Below are 17,606 nucleotides of genomic sequence, written 5' to 3'. Positions count from 1 at the left end.
ACAGAGGAATTGAATTTTAAATTTTATTTAACTTTAAATAATTTAAGTAGACACATGTGGCTAGTGGTTACTGTATTTGACGGTGTAAATAAAGAATGAACTAAAATTGATGTAGCCAGACAAAGAAAATGTCAAAAACCTAAGAGATAAATGAGCAAAGGACATGACCAGACAATTCATTAAAAAATACAAGTGGAAACAAAATACAATTGGCCAATAAATAAATAAAAACACGCTCAACTTCACCAATAATCAAATACACATAAAATAAAATATATTTTTTTGCTTATAAATTTGGTAGAGATAAAACAACTGATAACATTCAGTTTTGCTGAGAATGAAGGGGACACTATCATACATGGAGTGTGTGTGAATTACTACAATTTCTTTTGAACAGCAATTTAGCCATGTCAAAAATGAAAAGTACACTTTGTGACTTATAAGAAAATATTCTTCAGAAATACTATCATAGGTAGCTAAAGATACATGTACTAGGTAGAATATTCATTGCAGTGATTTTAAAAAATGAATTTAATTTTTTAATTTTTACTTTTTAATTTTAAAAAGTTGTTGTTTTTTTAAAGAGACTGGGTCTCATTCTATTGCCTAGGCTGGAGTGCAGTGATGCAATGCTACCATACCCAGCTAATTTTTTATTTTTAAATTTGTAGAGATGGGCCGGGCGCGGTGGCTCAAGCCTATTATCCCAGCACTTTGGGAGGCTGAGGTGGGCGGATCACTTGAGGCCAGGAGTTCAAGACCAGCCTGGCTAACATGGCAAAACCCTGTCTCTACCAAAAATACAAAAATTAGCCAATCGTGGTGGCCCATGCCTGTAATCCCAGCTATTCAGGAGGCTGAGAGGTACGAGAATCACTTGAACCCAAGAGGTAAAGGTTGCAGTGAGCCAGGATTGCACCACTGCACTCCAGCCTGGGCGACACAGTGAAAGACTATCTCCAAAAGAAAAATAAACAAATAAATTTGTAGAGATAGGGGTCTTGCTTTGTTGTCCAGCTGGTCTTGAACTCCTAGTGTCAAGCATTCCTCCCACCTTGGCCTCCCAAAGTACTGGTTATCACTAGCATGAGCCATTGTGTCTAGCCTGCAGTATTTTTGATGATAGAAAAAACCCCACAACTATACTTCAGTAAGGTAGTGGATACAAAAAATTATAGTACATCCAAACAATGGAATATTAGAAGCTCTTAAAAGATTAAGACTGGCTGGGTATGGTGGCTCATGCCTGTAATCGCAGTGCTTAGGGAGGCTAAGGCGGGAGGATGGCTTGAGGTCAGGAGTTTGAAGCTTCAGTAAACTACGATTATGCCATTACATTCCAGCCTGGGAAACAAACTGAGACAAAAATAAACATAAAAATAAAAATTTTTAATTTTATTACAAAAATAAAAATAAAAAATTATCTGGGTGTGGTAGCATGTACCAGTAGTCCCAGCTAATAGGGAGGCTGGAGCAGGAGGATCACTTGAGCCCAGGAGTTTGAGGCTGCAGTGGGCTGTGATTCTTCCACTGCACCCCAATGTGGGCAACAGAATGAGACCCTGTCTCAAAAATAAAAACATTAAGACAGAGTCATATGTATTGATTTGGAAAGGCCACGAAGAAAGCAAAATGCTGCTTTGCACAGAGTGAATACTCAATGATCTTTGCTGAGTGAATGGAAATGAATGATTTCATTTTTGGTAAAAAAAAAAAAATCCATATTACAAGTATGCGTAGAAGAGCTTCTGGAAGAAAATATATAAAATCATTAACAGTAGTTACCATTACGGGGTGTGGATGGAGGAGAGAATATTGGACTCACTTTTCTTTCTTTTTTTTTTTTTTTGAGACAGAGTTTCCCTCTTGTCGCCCAGGCTGTAGTGCAACAGTGTGATCTCAGCTCACTACAACCTCCGTTTCCCAATTCAAGTGATTCTCCTGCCTCAGCTATCCGAGTAGCTGGGATTACAGGCATGTGCCACCACACTTGGCTAATTTTGTATTTTTATTAGAGACAGGGTTTAACCATGTTGGCCAGACTGGTCTCCTGACCTAAAGTGATCCACCAGCCTCAGCCTCCCAAAGTGCTGGGGTTACCAGCGTGAGCCACTGTGCCTGGCCCCGGACCCACTTTTTTTTTTTTTTTTTGAGATATAGTCTCACTCTGTTGCCCAGGCTGGGGTGCAATGGCACAATCTCAGTTCACTGCAACCTCTGCCTTCTGGATTCAAGCGATTCTCCCCACCTCAGCCTCCCAAGTAGCTGGGATTATAGGCACCCGTCATCACGGCTGGCTAATTTTTGTATTTCTAGTAGAGATGGGGTTTTGCCACATTGGCCAGGCTGGCCTGGACTCACTTTTCATGTTAACATATTTTGATGATTTTTCAAATTAGCTATCATGAGGTTGCATGACTTTTGTAATAAAAATGCTATATATAAAACAGAAAGTCAAAAGATTTTCAAGCTTCACAAGACATTACCTAGCTTAAAAACAGCAATTATTATTATAAATCTTAGCTTTTTAAGCTAGAATTCTGGGATGGGAAAAAGAGGTGGCACAGTGGGTCATGCTCTCCAGGGTCATCTTAAAAGATACAGTATGAGAAAGAAACAGCAGAATGAAGTTTTACGGATTGGAAATTCACTTTCAAAATGGTTACTGAAACTTTTTTTTTTTTTTTTTTTTTGAGATGGAGTCTCGCTCTGTCGCCCAGGCTGGAGTGCAGTGGCATGATCTTGGCTCACTGCAACCTCCTCCTTCCAGATTCAGGCGATTCTTCTGCCTCAGTCTCCTGAGTAGCTGGGACTACAGGCGTGTACCACCACGCCTGGCTAATTTTTGTATTTTTTTTTTTAGTAGAGAAGGGGTTTCACCATATTGGCCAGGCTGGTCTTGAACTCCTGACCTTGTGATCCGCCCACCTTGGCCTCTCAAAGTGCTAGGATTACAGGTGTGAGCCACCACGCCCAGCCTACTGAAACTTTTAAAAAGAGCAAAAGGAAAAACCTTATGAAAATCATAGCCTATAAGTAAGAAAGGATAAAAATCTTATTTCCAACTTTAATTAGACTTATATTAAGGATGTAAAACTTATCAGACTGATAAAAATATTGTCATCGTCAGATTTTAAGAGCTTGAAGTGTTTTAAAATGATTTAACTATTTCCTTGCAAGGTTGTTAGTAAACCAAAGAAAACGCTCACCTGCTAGATATTAAATACAATACAAATAAGACCATGATTTTTAAAAATGAAACTGAAAACAAACCCAGACATAATTAGGCATATCTTATCTTTATCCAAGGTTACCTTATTATCACCTGTTATTCCTTTCTCATAATGAGCCAAAGCATTTACATAATCACCCCTGAAAAAAAAAAGAGTGAATTTTAATATATATTTTAGAATTTTATTTACATATACTTTTTCCTTTTTTTTTTTTTTTTTTTTTAGAGACAGGGTCTCACTGTTGCCCAGGCTGGAGTGCAGTGGCACAATTACAACTCACTGTAGCCCCGACCTCACTGGCTCAAGTGATCTTCCAGCCTCAGCCTCCTGAGTAGTTGAGACTATAGGCATGCGCCACCATGCCTTGCAAATTTTTAAAAGAATGTTTTGTAGAGACAAGGTCTCACTATGTTGCCAAGGCTGGTCTTGAACTCCTGGGCTCAAATGATCCACCACCTCGGCCTCCCAAAGTGCTGGGATTACAGGCATGAGCCACCACTGGGGAGTAGTAGACCAATTTACAAATACAAGATTTAAAAGATAATCTTTGTCACTGAGTTGCTTAAGCTCACAAAAGATGTGGAACACTACAGATGCATTCTTTCAAAGTGCAGTCTGTCATTATGTTGCTATTTTAAAAGTAATTATTAAGCCGGGTTATGCTATACTATAAGGTACTTACTGTGTGGTATGCTAGGCATTTTGAGGAGCTACATTAATTTTTTTTTTAAATTCGGGGGTACACGTGCAGGATGTGCAGCTTTGTTACATAGGTAAACATGTGCCATAGTGGTTTGCTGTACCTATCAACCCATCACCTAAGTATTAAGCCTAGCATGTATTAGCTATTTTTTCTGATAAGAAGCTACATTAATTTTATTGGCTACTTTTGGTTAATTATTTCCTTTGGGGCACTAAATGACAATCATGTGACCATAAAACACATTTTTTTTTTTTTAACCAAAGGCCCAATATTTACAGGAATATATATTGAGGGAATCTGGAGGGCTGTCAATTTATTAAAGGGTAGAAGTGGAGGAATACATTGGAGATTACAGTACTGAGGGCTCTGGTTCTTACACTGAGAAAAAGTATTAATATACATGATATAAATAATATTCCCGGGCCAGGCACGGTGGCTCACACCTGTAATCCCAGCACTTTGGGAGGCCGAGGCACACGGATCATGAGGTCAGGAGTTCAAGACCAGCCTGATCAACATGGTGAAACCCTCTCTTACTAAAAATACAAAAATTAGCCAGGTGTGGTGGCATGTGCCTGTAATCCCAGCTACTCGGGAGGCTAAGGGCAGGAGAATTGCTTGAACCTGGGAGGCAGAGTTTGCAGTGAGCTGAAATTGCGCCACTGTACTCCAGCCTGGGTGACAGAGTGAGACTCCATCTCAAAAAAAAAAAAATAACAATAATAATATTCTCTTCCCATGACTGATGCTAACATGGATCTTCATATACAGAAGACTTTTATTATTTCAATTTATTTTCATTGTTTGGGATAGAATGAATCAGTGATTTGCCTGAGATACTTTTTGGGATCTATCTTCCTCTAAGAAACCATCTTCTCCAGAATAAATTAATCAGCTCTGAAATGGCATGATTTGAGATCTACCTTATCACTACTTTATCAGCTTAGGCAAGTTACTAAACCTCTCTAAGCCTCATTCACTTTCCTCATCTATTAATGTACAAGGATATTTTTGGAAAAGAAGCTGTTCTGCAGTTGAGAACTTTCTTTTGGTCAGCCTAGGACTCCATAGTCAGCAATGTTCCTAAGTGGAAATTACCAGTATGGACCTGATGACTTCAACCAAGCTAGGGATTTTTCCTGAGAATAGGGAGGAGACATTCTCAGGAGATATCCCTAGCTCAGCTGATATAATCAATTGAGTCGACAGTTCCTCCCACAGGAGCCTGAGATTTTCCTTGGGCAAGCTAAATTAATACTTTGGAACTCTCACTTTATTTTTATGTTATTTTTAGCTCACTGGATTATTTATTATTTTATTTTGAAGCTCTCATATGGAACTAACTCATTAGTTTAATCCCAGACTTTAGTAAGTTAAATCTCACCCAGACCTGATAGACTGGCCCTGCTTTGACCTAATCACTGTCTTGGATGCATAATTAAACAGACTGTTGAAATTGAACACAGGCCTAGGGTCTTAGGTGTCAAAGTCATAGCTGGTGGCTACTCAGGTATTTGATGACAATGAACTATACCTAGGTTAGTTCCTATTATCACAAGGAAATTCCTTCAGACTATTGGGGGCTAGGGTGTGTGTACATTAGGGTCCGAAGATCTGCATAAAAATATCAGTGAAAGCTTTGAGAATCGGTGGCTTTATGGTCAAGTGATGAGCAGAAAGGGTTAGAAACAACAACACAGAGGCTTTCAATTGAACTCAATTCATCTGACCATAATGAGACAAGTTTGAGAATTTGTTACAAAACTGCAATTTTCCTGAAGGAAGTGAAAATCGAAGAGTTCTGGATGGTCCGAGGGCTTACTGGGGTGTCTGTACTCTGACAGGACTTGGTGGATCATCTTTCCTTCTTAGCACAGAAGTTTTATATTCTAAGACTCAGTCATCCTCAGGATGCAGGTGGAGGGCCAGGGCAATGGGGCTCTGTCTCTTGTGTTATGTACTAAGATTCCAACATCACTTTTTGGTATAGGCATTTATAAGGAACAGAAATGTGGCAAACTGAAATCAAGATTGGTTAAGAAGAAATAAAATCTCTATAATGTTTTCAATCTGTAGAATAGAAAATTTGAAATAAGATATCATGGTTAGAAATGAAAGAGTACTTCTTTTTTTGAGACAGGGTCTTGCTCCACTGCCTAGGCTGGTGGGTAGTGGCGTGATCACAGCTCACAGCAGCCTCAACCTTCTGGGCTCAAGCGATCCTCCCACCTCAACCTCTCTAGCAGCTGGGACTACAGTCATGTGACCCCAGGCCTGGCTAGCTTTCCTTTTTTTTTTCTTTGTAGAGACAAGTTCTCATTATGTTGCCAAGGCTGGTCTCAAACTCCTGAGCTCAAGCAGTCTTCCTCCCTTGGGCCTCTCAAAGTGCTAGGATTACAGGCATGAGTCACCGTACCTGGTCCAAAGAGTACTTTTTGACAGAATAACTCCTACAACACGAATTTATGTGTCAGTATTCTCAATGAATCCAAAGTCTCTATGACAGTAAAGTGGAACTATGTAAAAATGTTTTATAGAAAAAATCAAATGTTAGAACTATACTTTCTTTGTTTAAAGACTAATCTTTTTCCATATTTTAATATTTTTGAATGTTGGAATGTATCATAATAAATGTCAAAAGAAATTGGTTGTCATTACACATACATGTACAAAATTATATTTGCAAATAAATTATTCATTTATTTTCTCTGCAGATATTTGCATTGGTAGCACCAACCATGGCTGAATGTTAACTTAAAACTGGATCCTAAATGCCTCTAAAATTACACTTCGATGCAACACTGCAATAAAAATGTATAGTCTGTCAATTAAGACTATTGACAATTAAGAGGGTCTAGCAATTAAGATCACTAGAAAATTCTAAATTTCTCAGAATAGATTATGGAATTTCCAAAGGCAAGAGAGATTTGTGACTCCTATTCATGCATCATAAAGGACTATTACTCAAGCACTCGATATCCTCCTGGGAAGAGTTTTTGGCTTGAATTGCAACAGCAATTGTCTAATTTTCATACATGTGCAACTCACGAAAGAAAAACTGTAATAAAAAAATCATTTAGTTAAAAAAATATATGTATTTGTGAGGTACAAGTGCAGGTCTTTGCATGCATATATTGGGTAGTGGTGAAGTCTGGACTTTAAGTGTACCCAGGTAATTTTTCAACCCTCATCCACCCTCCCACCTTTTGGAGTCTCCAGTGTCTATTATTCCTCTCTGTATGTCCTTGTGTACCCATGGCTGAGCTCCCACTTATGAGTGAGAACATGCAGTATTTGACTTTCTGAGTTACTTCTTTTTGGCCTCCAGTTCCATCCATGTTGCTGCAAAAGACACAATTTATTCTTGTTTTATGGCTGAGTAGTATTCTATGGTGTGTGTGTCTGTGTGTGTGTGTGTGTGTGTGTGTGTGTATACCACATTTTCTTTCTCCAGTGCTCCACTGATGGGACACTTAGGTTGATTCTTTACCTTTGCTATTATGAATAGTGTTGCAATAAACATATGAGTGCAGGTATCTTTTTGATATAATGATTTCTTTCCCTTTGGGTATACACTCAGTAGTGGTATTACTGGGTTGAATGATAGTTCTAGTTTTAGTTCTTTGAGAAATCTCCATACTGTTTTCCATAAAGGTTCTACTAATTTACATTCCTATCAACAGTATATAAGCATTCCCTTTTCTCTACATCGTTACCAACATCTATTATTTTTAGACTTCTTAATAATAGCTATTCTGACTGGTATAAGATGGTATTTCATTGTGGTTTTAATTTGCATTTTTCTGATGATTAATGATATTGAGCATTTTTTCATATTTTTGTTGGCTGCTTATATGTCTTCTTTTGAAAAATGTCTATTTATGTCCTTTGCCCACTTTTTAATAGGTTATTTTTTTTTTCTTGTTGAGTTGTTTGAGTTCCTTGCAGATTCTGGATATTCGCTTGTTGCTGGATGCATAGTTTGCAAATATTTTTTCCCATTCTGTTGGTTGTCTGTTTGCTCTGTTGATTGTTTCTTTTGCTGTGCAGAAGCTTTTTAGTTTAATTAAGTCCCATTTGTCTACTTTTGTTAGAAAAAACTATAATTCTAAGCAAATAGAAAATGTAGATGAAACCTCGGTGTTTTTCACTATGGTTTGAAATTATAGAGCAAATCCTCAAAGTGTTAAAGGAGGTCAGAACCATGAACATAAGTTAGGAAAAGCAGTGTGATGCTATGCATAGTTGTTGATGGCCACATGTGATTAAAAATAATAATTAGGCTGGGCGTAGTGGTTCACGCTTATAATCCTAGCACTTTGGGAATGTGAGCTGGGAGGATCACTTGAGCCCAGGAGACCAGCCTGGTCAAGATGGTGAGACCCTGTCTCTCTAAAAATTAAAAAAAATTTAAAAATTAGCCAGGCCTTGTGGTGCATGCCTATAGTCCCAGGAAGCTGAGAAGGGAGGATCACATGAGCACAGGAGTTCAAGGCTACAGTGAGCTATGATCATACCACAGCACTCCAGCCTGGGTAACAGGGAGAGATCCTGTCTCTATTAAAAAAAATAATAATAACATTTAGATTCTAAATGCAGAAACAGCTTAGATCCAGACTTAGATTTTGATGCTGAAAACTTAAAGTGGATAATGCATGGATAAGACATTGTTAGAAAAAACATTTTTCAGATATATAATTAATACAGTATTTTTTCTCTAAAAAAAGTATTAAATCAATGGAGGGCCTTATCATTAATGGAAGTTTCAAACTGAAGATATTTGCAGTCATTAGCTACTGACTGAAATGTATAAAAACAAAGACTTACGCGAATTCAAGCTGAATAGCATATTCTTTTGATATAAAAGGTATCTGGTCTGGGGCCAAATGCTTTGCCAGTTGTAGAGCACTGTCCCAATGCTGTAAATCCCTTCTCATCTGTTAAGAAGAGAAAGACCTTAATTTCAAATGAGCAAAAGTATTTTGCAAAGTTACCACAAAGAGCTAGTTTTAATAAAACTAATTACAAAACCTTTTTGTTTAAATAATGAAACTTGATCTTTACAATGATAATATATTACTATAGTATGCATTCTCAATAGGGTCTTGATAGAGCCCTGAAGGAGGCAAAAATTGATTCTTGGAGGGGCAAAAAAATCTTAGCTATTATTATGGTTTGTGGCCCTCCAAAACTCAGTCTTATCTAACAAAATCTTAGTTCTTAGTATTTAATTTTTCTCACAGGGAGTAATCAAATTAAATTAATGTAATCAATTAAATTAAAATTAATTTTTATTTTTAGAAGGTAGTGATTTTAAAAAGTTGAGAACACTTTGCTATAGGAATTGGTGTGTTTTTCTTAGAAAATCTGAAGCTCTATCACAAGAGTAATAGCAAATGTAACTAAAATGTAAATATATCTTTCTTCCTAGTTCCTGTGGTCTTTTTTCTCTGCCTGGTACATAATTCTAAATATAAACTCATCATTAATCTTTTAAAGTTCATTCCTCACTTTATTCATACTTCCTAAACAATAATAGCTAACATTTTTCAAGTGTTATTATCTGACTGTTCTAGGGGATTAGCTTATTTATCTTTCACAACTACCCTTTTGCAATGTATTAATACTTTCTTGTATCCATTTTAGAGATCCAGAAACTGAGGCAAAGAGAGGCTCCTCTGTATATAAGGTTACACAGCTGGTACATGACAGAGCTGGGCAGTAGGGCTCTGCCTCTGAACTCTTCACCTGGTTAACTCATCAGATTTCAAAGTGAGGTTAAAGAGTAATCACCCCTCTCCATTATCAATCCATTACCTCAAATCCTTTCCAAGTCTAGCAGCACATGACAAGTGCCCACAGTTAAATGCAAAAGAGTTGAGATGACATATTTCCCCTCAGTCATCGCAGCCATATTCCTATTTCAGTGAGTATTAATCCAAGTTTTGAAAACTTCTCAGGGTGTCCCAATTATCTTAAATAATACTGTAAAATTACCTAAATTTTTCTTATAACAAAGTTAATTTAGTTCACTTAAAATTTAAAAATGAAAATTTGCTACAGAATGATTTGTAAAAGGAAAGTGGTAAAATTAATAACAAATGCTCCCAAAACAAGCTCTTTTACATAGTTGTAGAAATGCCAGTTTTAGGTGAAATAATATTAATGATTACAATAGCTAATTATGTGTCTTTACTATTGATCAAGCACTGTGCTAAAAGACCTCATTCTGATTTTTAAATCTTTACAAATATCCCATGGGTTAGATATTATTCTTCCTACTTTAAAGAAATAGGATCTAGGGTTCAGAAAGGTTGAATAACATGTCCAAGCTTACGCAGAGCTGGAATTTGAACCCAGACATGTCTGACTGTGAAGTCTATGCTCCTCACTGCTAGTCTATATTGCCAGGTTTCCCTTCTTCCCTGCCCTTGAACTAACCAGGCCCTTCATCCTGCTCTAGGCCCTCTCCTGCAATGCTCACCTCTGGGAAACCAGTGATGGTACACTAGTCCTTAGCTCACCTTTTAATACACAACAGAATTTCACACAATAAGGATAAATGTGCCTCGGTTCTCCCATCTGGAAAATAGAGAAAAAACCAATCCTATCTCATAGGATTGTTGGGAGGGTTAAATGAATTAATACATGACAAGTGCTTAGAAAAGTGCCTGGCCCACGTAAGCACTCAATATATGGTGATATTTTTCCTTGTATATGTTTTTGTAATTTACACAATCTGTTCTCTTTGGACACATTTAGATTTCAATTAGTAATGTTATAATACCATGCATTTTATACCTCCACAAAATGCAGAATAAACATTTTTGAATTATAATTTTAATGATTAACATTACAAATTAATGAGTACTCAGGGGTTCTTAAACTGACATGTTTGAATTTTAGGAGGGGGAAGGCATATAGTGTCTGTGCTGAGAAATTTTAATTATATAGAAGGGGTGATCCTCCTTTGATGTTCTTATGTTCTTTCCTTTTTTTTTTTTTTGAGATGGAGTCTCGCTCTGTCACCCAGGCTGGAGTGCAGTGGTACAATCTTGGCTCACTGCAATCTCTGCCTCCTAGGTTCAAGCAATTCTCCTGCCCCAGCCTCCAAGTAGCTGGGATTACAGGCTCACTGCAACCTCCACCTCCCAGGTTCAAGCAGTTCTCCTGTCTCAGCCTCCCGAGTAGCTGGGATTACAGGCACATGCCACCACGTCTGGGCTAATTTTTGTATTTTTAGTTGAGATGAGGTTTCATCATATTGGTCAGGCTGGTCTAGGACTTCTGACCTCAGGCGATCCATCCACCTTGGCCTCCCAAAGTGCTGGAATTAGAGGCGTGAGCCGCTGCACCCGGCCCCATTTTTTTTTTTCCCCATTTCCCCACTGGATACCTCTTACACAATTTCCATTCTTACTTGCTGCCATACCTCCAGGGCAGCAATAGGACAGCTGGATGCAAGGTACAGGTCCTGAGCCAGGTTATAATCGTTGGTAAACATGGCAAGGTGTCCTGCCAAAAGATTGTAGTCCTCTATTCCCTACAAATAAAAGCAATTCTGATGAGAAAAAAAATGCAAGAGTTTAACTTTTTTTTTTTTTTTTTAAGGACTTTGATCAGTAGGAAGTGGTAATGTTCTATCGATTCACTTGTTTAAGAGGTAAGATTAAACGCAAAAAATTTAGACTGCATTTAACTTAAAATAGCATTTAAATCTTAACTTGATAATTCTATAACATGCTGTTTACCTTTATTTGTTCCAAGGACATCACTATGCCAACATTTCCAATTCTCCGATAAACACGGATTGCAAACTCCACTTCCATGTGATGTAGACAAGCTCTGGCCAACTCATTCCAGGCAGCCTCATCATTCAGAATCCTGCACATTTCCCAAGCATCAGAAAACCTGGGATGTAAGAACATAAGCTTAATCAGAATGCTCCACTTGCCACATGTTAGGCAATTTTCAGACTACATGTCATCTAATAGCGTGCCCCAGATAAACTGTCTAAAACTTTTCTTAACCTGTAATTGTCATTTACAAGTAATGAAAAAACACTTAAGCTTTCTTCCTTTTTTATACAGATAAATGTTTTTCCCTAAATTTCTTTTATTAATCTGAATCTACTCTGTAATCAGCCTACTCAATTAACAACTAAGCTAATCCTATTCATTTATTTCTTTTTATTTCACACATAGATGAATATTATTTGTGTTGTCATATAAGTCTAATAAAATTAGTATTCTATTCCTATAAATTTAGAAGTTTAAAACAGGGGTCAGCAAACTATGGCTTATGGGCCAAATCTAGTCAGCTGCTGTTTTGAAAATACAGCTTGAGTGGAACAAAGTCACTGATCAGCCCACTCTTTTTTTTTTTTTTTTTTTTTTTGAAGATGGAGTCTCACTCTGTCGCCCAGGGTGGGTGGAGTGCAATGGCGTGATCTCACCTAACTGCAACCTCGGCTTCCTGGGTTCAAGTTATTCTCCTGCTTCAGCCTCCCGAGTAGCTGGGACTACAGGCGCATGCCACAACACCCGGCTAATTTTTTGTATTTTTAGTACAGAGAGGGTTTCACCATGTTAGCCAGGATGGTCTTGATCTGCTGACCTCATGATCCACCCGCCTCGGCCTCCCAGAGTGCTGGGATTACAGGTGTGAGCCACCGTCCCCGGCCCAGCCCACTCTTTAATGGATTGTCTGTGGCCACTTTCCTGCTACAACAGCCAGACTGAGTAGCTGCGATAGAGACCCTATGGCCCGTAAAGCTTGAAATATTTGCCATTTGGACCTTAACACAAAAGGTTTTCCGACCTCTGGTTTAAAACATGAACATAAATGCCAATTAAACTTTTTGTGGAACCTCTACATGAGTGAATATATTACATCCATCTATCTATTCATTCATCCATTTATCTATTCACCTATCCATTTTTTCATCCAACACACATTTACTGAACTCCTGTTACGTGCTTGGAAACATGATACAAAAATCAACCACAGTTGCTGTCCTTAAGGCAGTCACAATTGGGGAAGGTGGAAGAGATAGATAAGAAAACAAATGACTATAGCATAGTTTGACAGAGGTAACTGAGTACTTACAATAGGTAACTCTTTGTGCTAAGTCTTTTGCATAAATTCTCTTACCCTAATAACCCTACCCACTAAGTATTATTATTATGTCTCCTTTATAGATTAGGAAAATGAGGCTTAGAGACGTCAAAAGACTAGCCCAAGGCACACAGAGGTAAGTGGTGTCATGCTCTTCACCACTGTGTATACTGCATCCTGGCTCTGAGGCAACACATCAGAAAGACCCCAAGCAGGACTGCCTGTGGTGGTGGGGAAGTCGGGGAAGGCTTCCTGGAGCAGGAGATGGCTCCACTTATCGCTGATGGGTAAAGAAAGAGGGGTTACTACATTCAGAGACAGGGAAAGGGCATTCCAGGAAGAATCATAAAATATATGCAATTTCAGCAGCCAGTGGAACAGAGAGGGACTTGAGTGGAGACAGTTGAGCTGGTGTTAAATCATGAAGTGCCTAGTAGGTCATGGAGGTCCCCCAGGAATTTGGATTTGTTTGTAAAGGCAATAGAAAGTCACTGAAGGATCCTGAGCAGGGAAATAAGAGGATCAAATCACATCTTCAAAAGTGTGTGAACAGATGAGATCGTTACAAGGCTATTGGCAGACAGAGCAGCTAGGAAGTGGGTAGTTACATTACACATTATTCCAGGTGAGGGCCTGGGTAAAGACTAGGGAACACAGGAGGAGGAAAGGAGCTGGTGTATATGTGTGTTAAGGCATGTGCATGTGTGATTACAGTGAGGGAAAATAGGGGCCTGTGGAAATTGATGAGTTCAGTTTTAGAAAGGGCAAGTTTGAAGAGCTCATGGACTTCTAAGGACACATGACTGGAAGGTAGTTGTAAGTACAGGTTTAAGATAAAGACACAGATTTTAGAGTCAGCTTCATATGGGTGGTATGTTGAGCCATGTTAAGCAGAGGAGATTCACTCAGGAAGAATAATTAGAGTAAGAAGAGAAGGAAACTCATGAGACCCCAATAAACAGCAACATTTAAGAGAGGCTCGGAAGAATTAGAACGTCAAAGGAATTCACGGTGGCTCTAGGAGACAAGAGAAAAAAACAGGAAAAGGAAATTATAAGCAAAGCAAAATCAAACCTCGCTATGATGAAGTCAAGATATTGTTGAAATAATTAGGTTTATTTTATTAGGATTTCCCAATAACTGGGCTCTTTGGAAGCTTAGAAACCGTTTTGTTCTTAAGGGCTTTTCTTGTAATAAAGTACTCATAATAAAAACAGCTGACTATCTTATCTGAGCCTCACAATATCCCTGCAAAATGAACAAGGTAAGTGCTGTTATCTCCATCTATTGAATAGGATTTGACATTTTATCAAAAAGACACCTGCACTCATATGTTTACTGCAGCACTATTCACAATAGCAAAGTCATGGAATCAACTTAAGTGTCCATCAACAGATGACTGGATTTTAAAAAGTGGTGTGTATATATAGATATACACACTATGGAACACTACTCAGCCATTAAAAAAAATGAAATCATGTCTTTTGCAGCAATATGGATGGAATTCGAGGTCATTATCCTAAGTGAAATGCCCCAAAGTCAAAAACTGCATGTTCTCACTTAGAAGTGGGAGGTAAACAATGGGTACACATGGACATACAGGTGGAATAATAGATACTGGAAACTCCAAAAGGTGGGATGGTGAGACAGGGTTGAGGGATAAAATACTACCCACTGGGTACAGTGTTCACTATTCTGGTGATGGGTACATTAAAAGCCCAGACTTCACCATATGCACTATATCCATGTAGCACAACTGCACTTGTACTTCTACATTTACAAAAAAAAAAAAAACTCTTGCAAGGATAAAGAATAAAGCAATAAAATAAGATAAAATAATTATAGGATTTGACCTTTAAAATCACAAAAGCAAATGAGAAGTTCCAAAAGAAGTGTTTGAAAGCCTACCTCTTTAGCATTAAATTCTGTGCCAGCATTGGTCTCAGTTCGTCAGGCCCCGTATCTTTTAAGTTGCTGAGAAAGCCATGGGTGCTAAGGTAGATGTTGTTTACTTTTCCACTCTGTGTTTGGCAGGTCAACTCTCCATTATATAGCAGCAAAGGTTTATGAGCAAAAGGAACTTTGGTGCTACCAGCCAAAATAACCTTGGCTCCTACATTATAAAACAGACATCGCAATGCTGAAAGCTAATACTCAGCACAAACATCAGAAAGAATGTTTTAATTTTACTGCAATGGGAAATTCATTTGTCAGCGAATACACACAAAAGGGGTTTAGTACCTTGTATAGTGTCCTTGTGAAAGACATAAGTGTACACCTTATCATCATCATAAGCAATAAATACACCTTTATCCATTGGCCAGTTTTCCCAAAGAACACCTTTAATGGTTGGTGAAAAATCTGGAATCTCATAGGTAGCGTCATTAACCTACAAAATAAAATTTACAGATTTGCCCCAAGTCTGTACTTGAATCATTATCATTTGCCGTGGTAGAAGTCTGTTTGCAGCCTTAGCTGGCTTAGCTTACTGAGTCATATTCAACCTAGCATCACTCCAACAACAACATGAAAGAAAGTTTCTTTTTCCATTCCTATCCTAGGTCTGGCTTGAAAAAACTATAGTTATTTGGAAAATCCAAGGTTTGATCTAAAATCTGGCAAATTTGTAGGAGAACCCACAAGTCTAGACACAAAGCTTCAGGTTAAGGAAAAAAAATTAAAGCTGCTCAGGATGACAGAAATTTAAACTACGAACACACTTGTACTTGTGTTTAGAAATTTTTCAATAATACTGAGTATTTGATAATACTGGGTATTAAGAAACAAATTAATTCACACGACTGAAGTAAATTACACTAGGGATGCTTTATTTCAAAAGCTTCTCTAAAATGCATGTCAACAAATATAAATATACAATCATCCCTCAACATCCATGAGGGATTTGTTCCAGGATCTCCCACGGATAGCAAAACCCACAGATGGCCAAATCCCTGAATAAAATGGTGTAATATGTGTATGAACTATGTACACCCTCCCTTATACTTTAAATCATCTCTAGATTACTTATAATACCTAATACAATATAAATGCTATGTAAATAGTTGTCATACTGTATTGGGAATATAGGCAACTAAAGTTTTCTGCACAGGTTTAGCATAGACAAAACCATCCATTTTTCCCTTGAATATTTTTGATCTACAGTTGGTTGAATCCATGGATGAGGAACCCACAGATAGGGTGGGCTGACTGTAATATTATACTAAATAAGCTATTTACAAAAATCAGTCCATATAAGTCCTGTGAACTCAGGCAGGTAGGCTTATATATATCCTGAATAGGGAACTGAAAAATATCTGCCTCATCCTACTCTCAAAATGAGAATGAAATATAAAATTCTTGCAAATAATAATTCATACTACAAAGCTGTGTTATTTAACATAGTAGTTGCTATTACAACATCTACATGTAGCCAGATGTACCTATTAAGCACTGAAATGTGCCAAGTCCGAATTGAGATATGTTTAAGTGTAAACTACACACTCAGAGAGTTCGCATGAAAAAAAGATTGTAAAATATCTCATTACTTTTTTTTATATTCAATCACACATTGAAATGATAATATTGAGATACCATTGCACACCAGTCAGAATCACGATTATTAAGTCAAGAAACAATAGATGCTGGCAAGGCTGAGGAGAAAGAGGAACGCTTTTACACTGTTAATGGGAATGTAAATTCGTTCAACCATAGTGGAAGACAGTGTGGCGATTCCTCAAGGGTTAAATTAAATATATTAAAATTAATTTCATCTGTTTGTTTTTTACCTTTTAAAAATGTAGCTCATAGAAAATTTTTAATTACATATTTGGTTCACATTATATTTGCATTGGACAGTGCTACTTACAAGATATTGTACTAATTACTTCATTTAATTCTAACCTTATACTCTAGAAGACAGATACTATTATTATTCCCATTTTACAGATGAAGAAACTAAAGTACAGAGAAATCTGCCCAAAGTCACACAGCTAGTAGGTTGACGAGCCAGTATTTGAACCCAGGCAGTCTGGCTCCTGAGTCTCTGCTTCTAACCACTATGCTATACTGATTCTCACTTTGTATAGATGAGCACATCAGTGCCACTGGACTAGTGGCCGAACTGTTTTTAAAAAAGGTTTAGTGCTTATTATGTGGCTAACACTATACTAAAAGCTTACATGCATCATCCTATTTACTTTTCATTTAACAACCCTACAAAGTAGGTACTAGAACTGTCTCCATCTTAGACAGACAGAAAAACTGGAAATCCAATCAAAGTGAGAGCTCTTTAACAGAAATTATCAAGAAAAAGAGAATTGTAAATGGAGAAAGTAAAAATGATTGAAATCACCTTGTTTAAGGCTGATCTTACTCCTTACCCTTTTCCTAGCAGCTACACCCTATTTCTGAATTTAACTCCTCACAGATACCTGATTTACCCTCCTACTCTCTTGTGTATTCTGTCTAAGCCACAGTTTCTAACTGTGGTGAACGCACACAGGGGAAATTCAAGGCAGCTCTAATTAGTTCCCTGTTATAGAAAGGAAACCTAT

The 17,606-nt window shown here is 37.7% G+C and overlaps 1 protein-coding gene across 2 annotated transcripts in view; it reads right to left on the bottom strand.

Moving 5' to 3' along the window:
* Positions 1-17,606, bottom strand: part of WDR19 (WD repeat domain 19) — a 103,590-nt gene that overhangs the window by 42,201 nt on the left and 43,783 nt on the right. For both annotated transcript variants that reach the window (XM_019025463.3, XM_055384806.2), the window contains 6 exons: positions 15,295-15,442; positions 14,962-15,166; positions 11,688-11,847; positions 11,369-11,479; positions 8,764-8,873; positions 3,315-3,372 (listed from right to left, as the gene is read on the bottom strand). In XM_019025463.3, coding sequence (XP_018881008.3) covers positions 3,315-3,372; positions 8,764-8,873; positions 11,369-11,479; positions 11,688-11,847; positions 14,962-15,166; positions 15,295-15,442 — 792 coding nt within the window. The remainder of the gene's footprint in view (positions 1-3,314; positions 3,373-8,763; positions 8,874-11,368; positions 11,480-11,687; positions 11,848-14,961; positions 15,167-15,294; positions 15,443-17,606) is intronic.

This window comes from Gorilla gorilla, chromosome 3, assembly GCF_029281585.2.
Source record: "Gorilla gorilla gorilla isolate KB3781 chromosome 3, NHGRI_mGorGor1-v2.1_pri, whole genome shotgun sequence".
In the NCBI taxonomy this organism is placed as follows: domain Eukaryota; kingdom Metazoa; phylum Chordata; class Mammalia; order Primates; family Hominidae; genus Gorilla; species Gorilla gorilla.
This window is presented reverse-complemented; position numbering and strand designations above follow the sequence as displayed.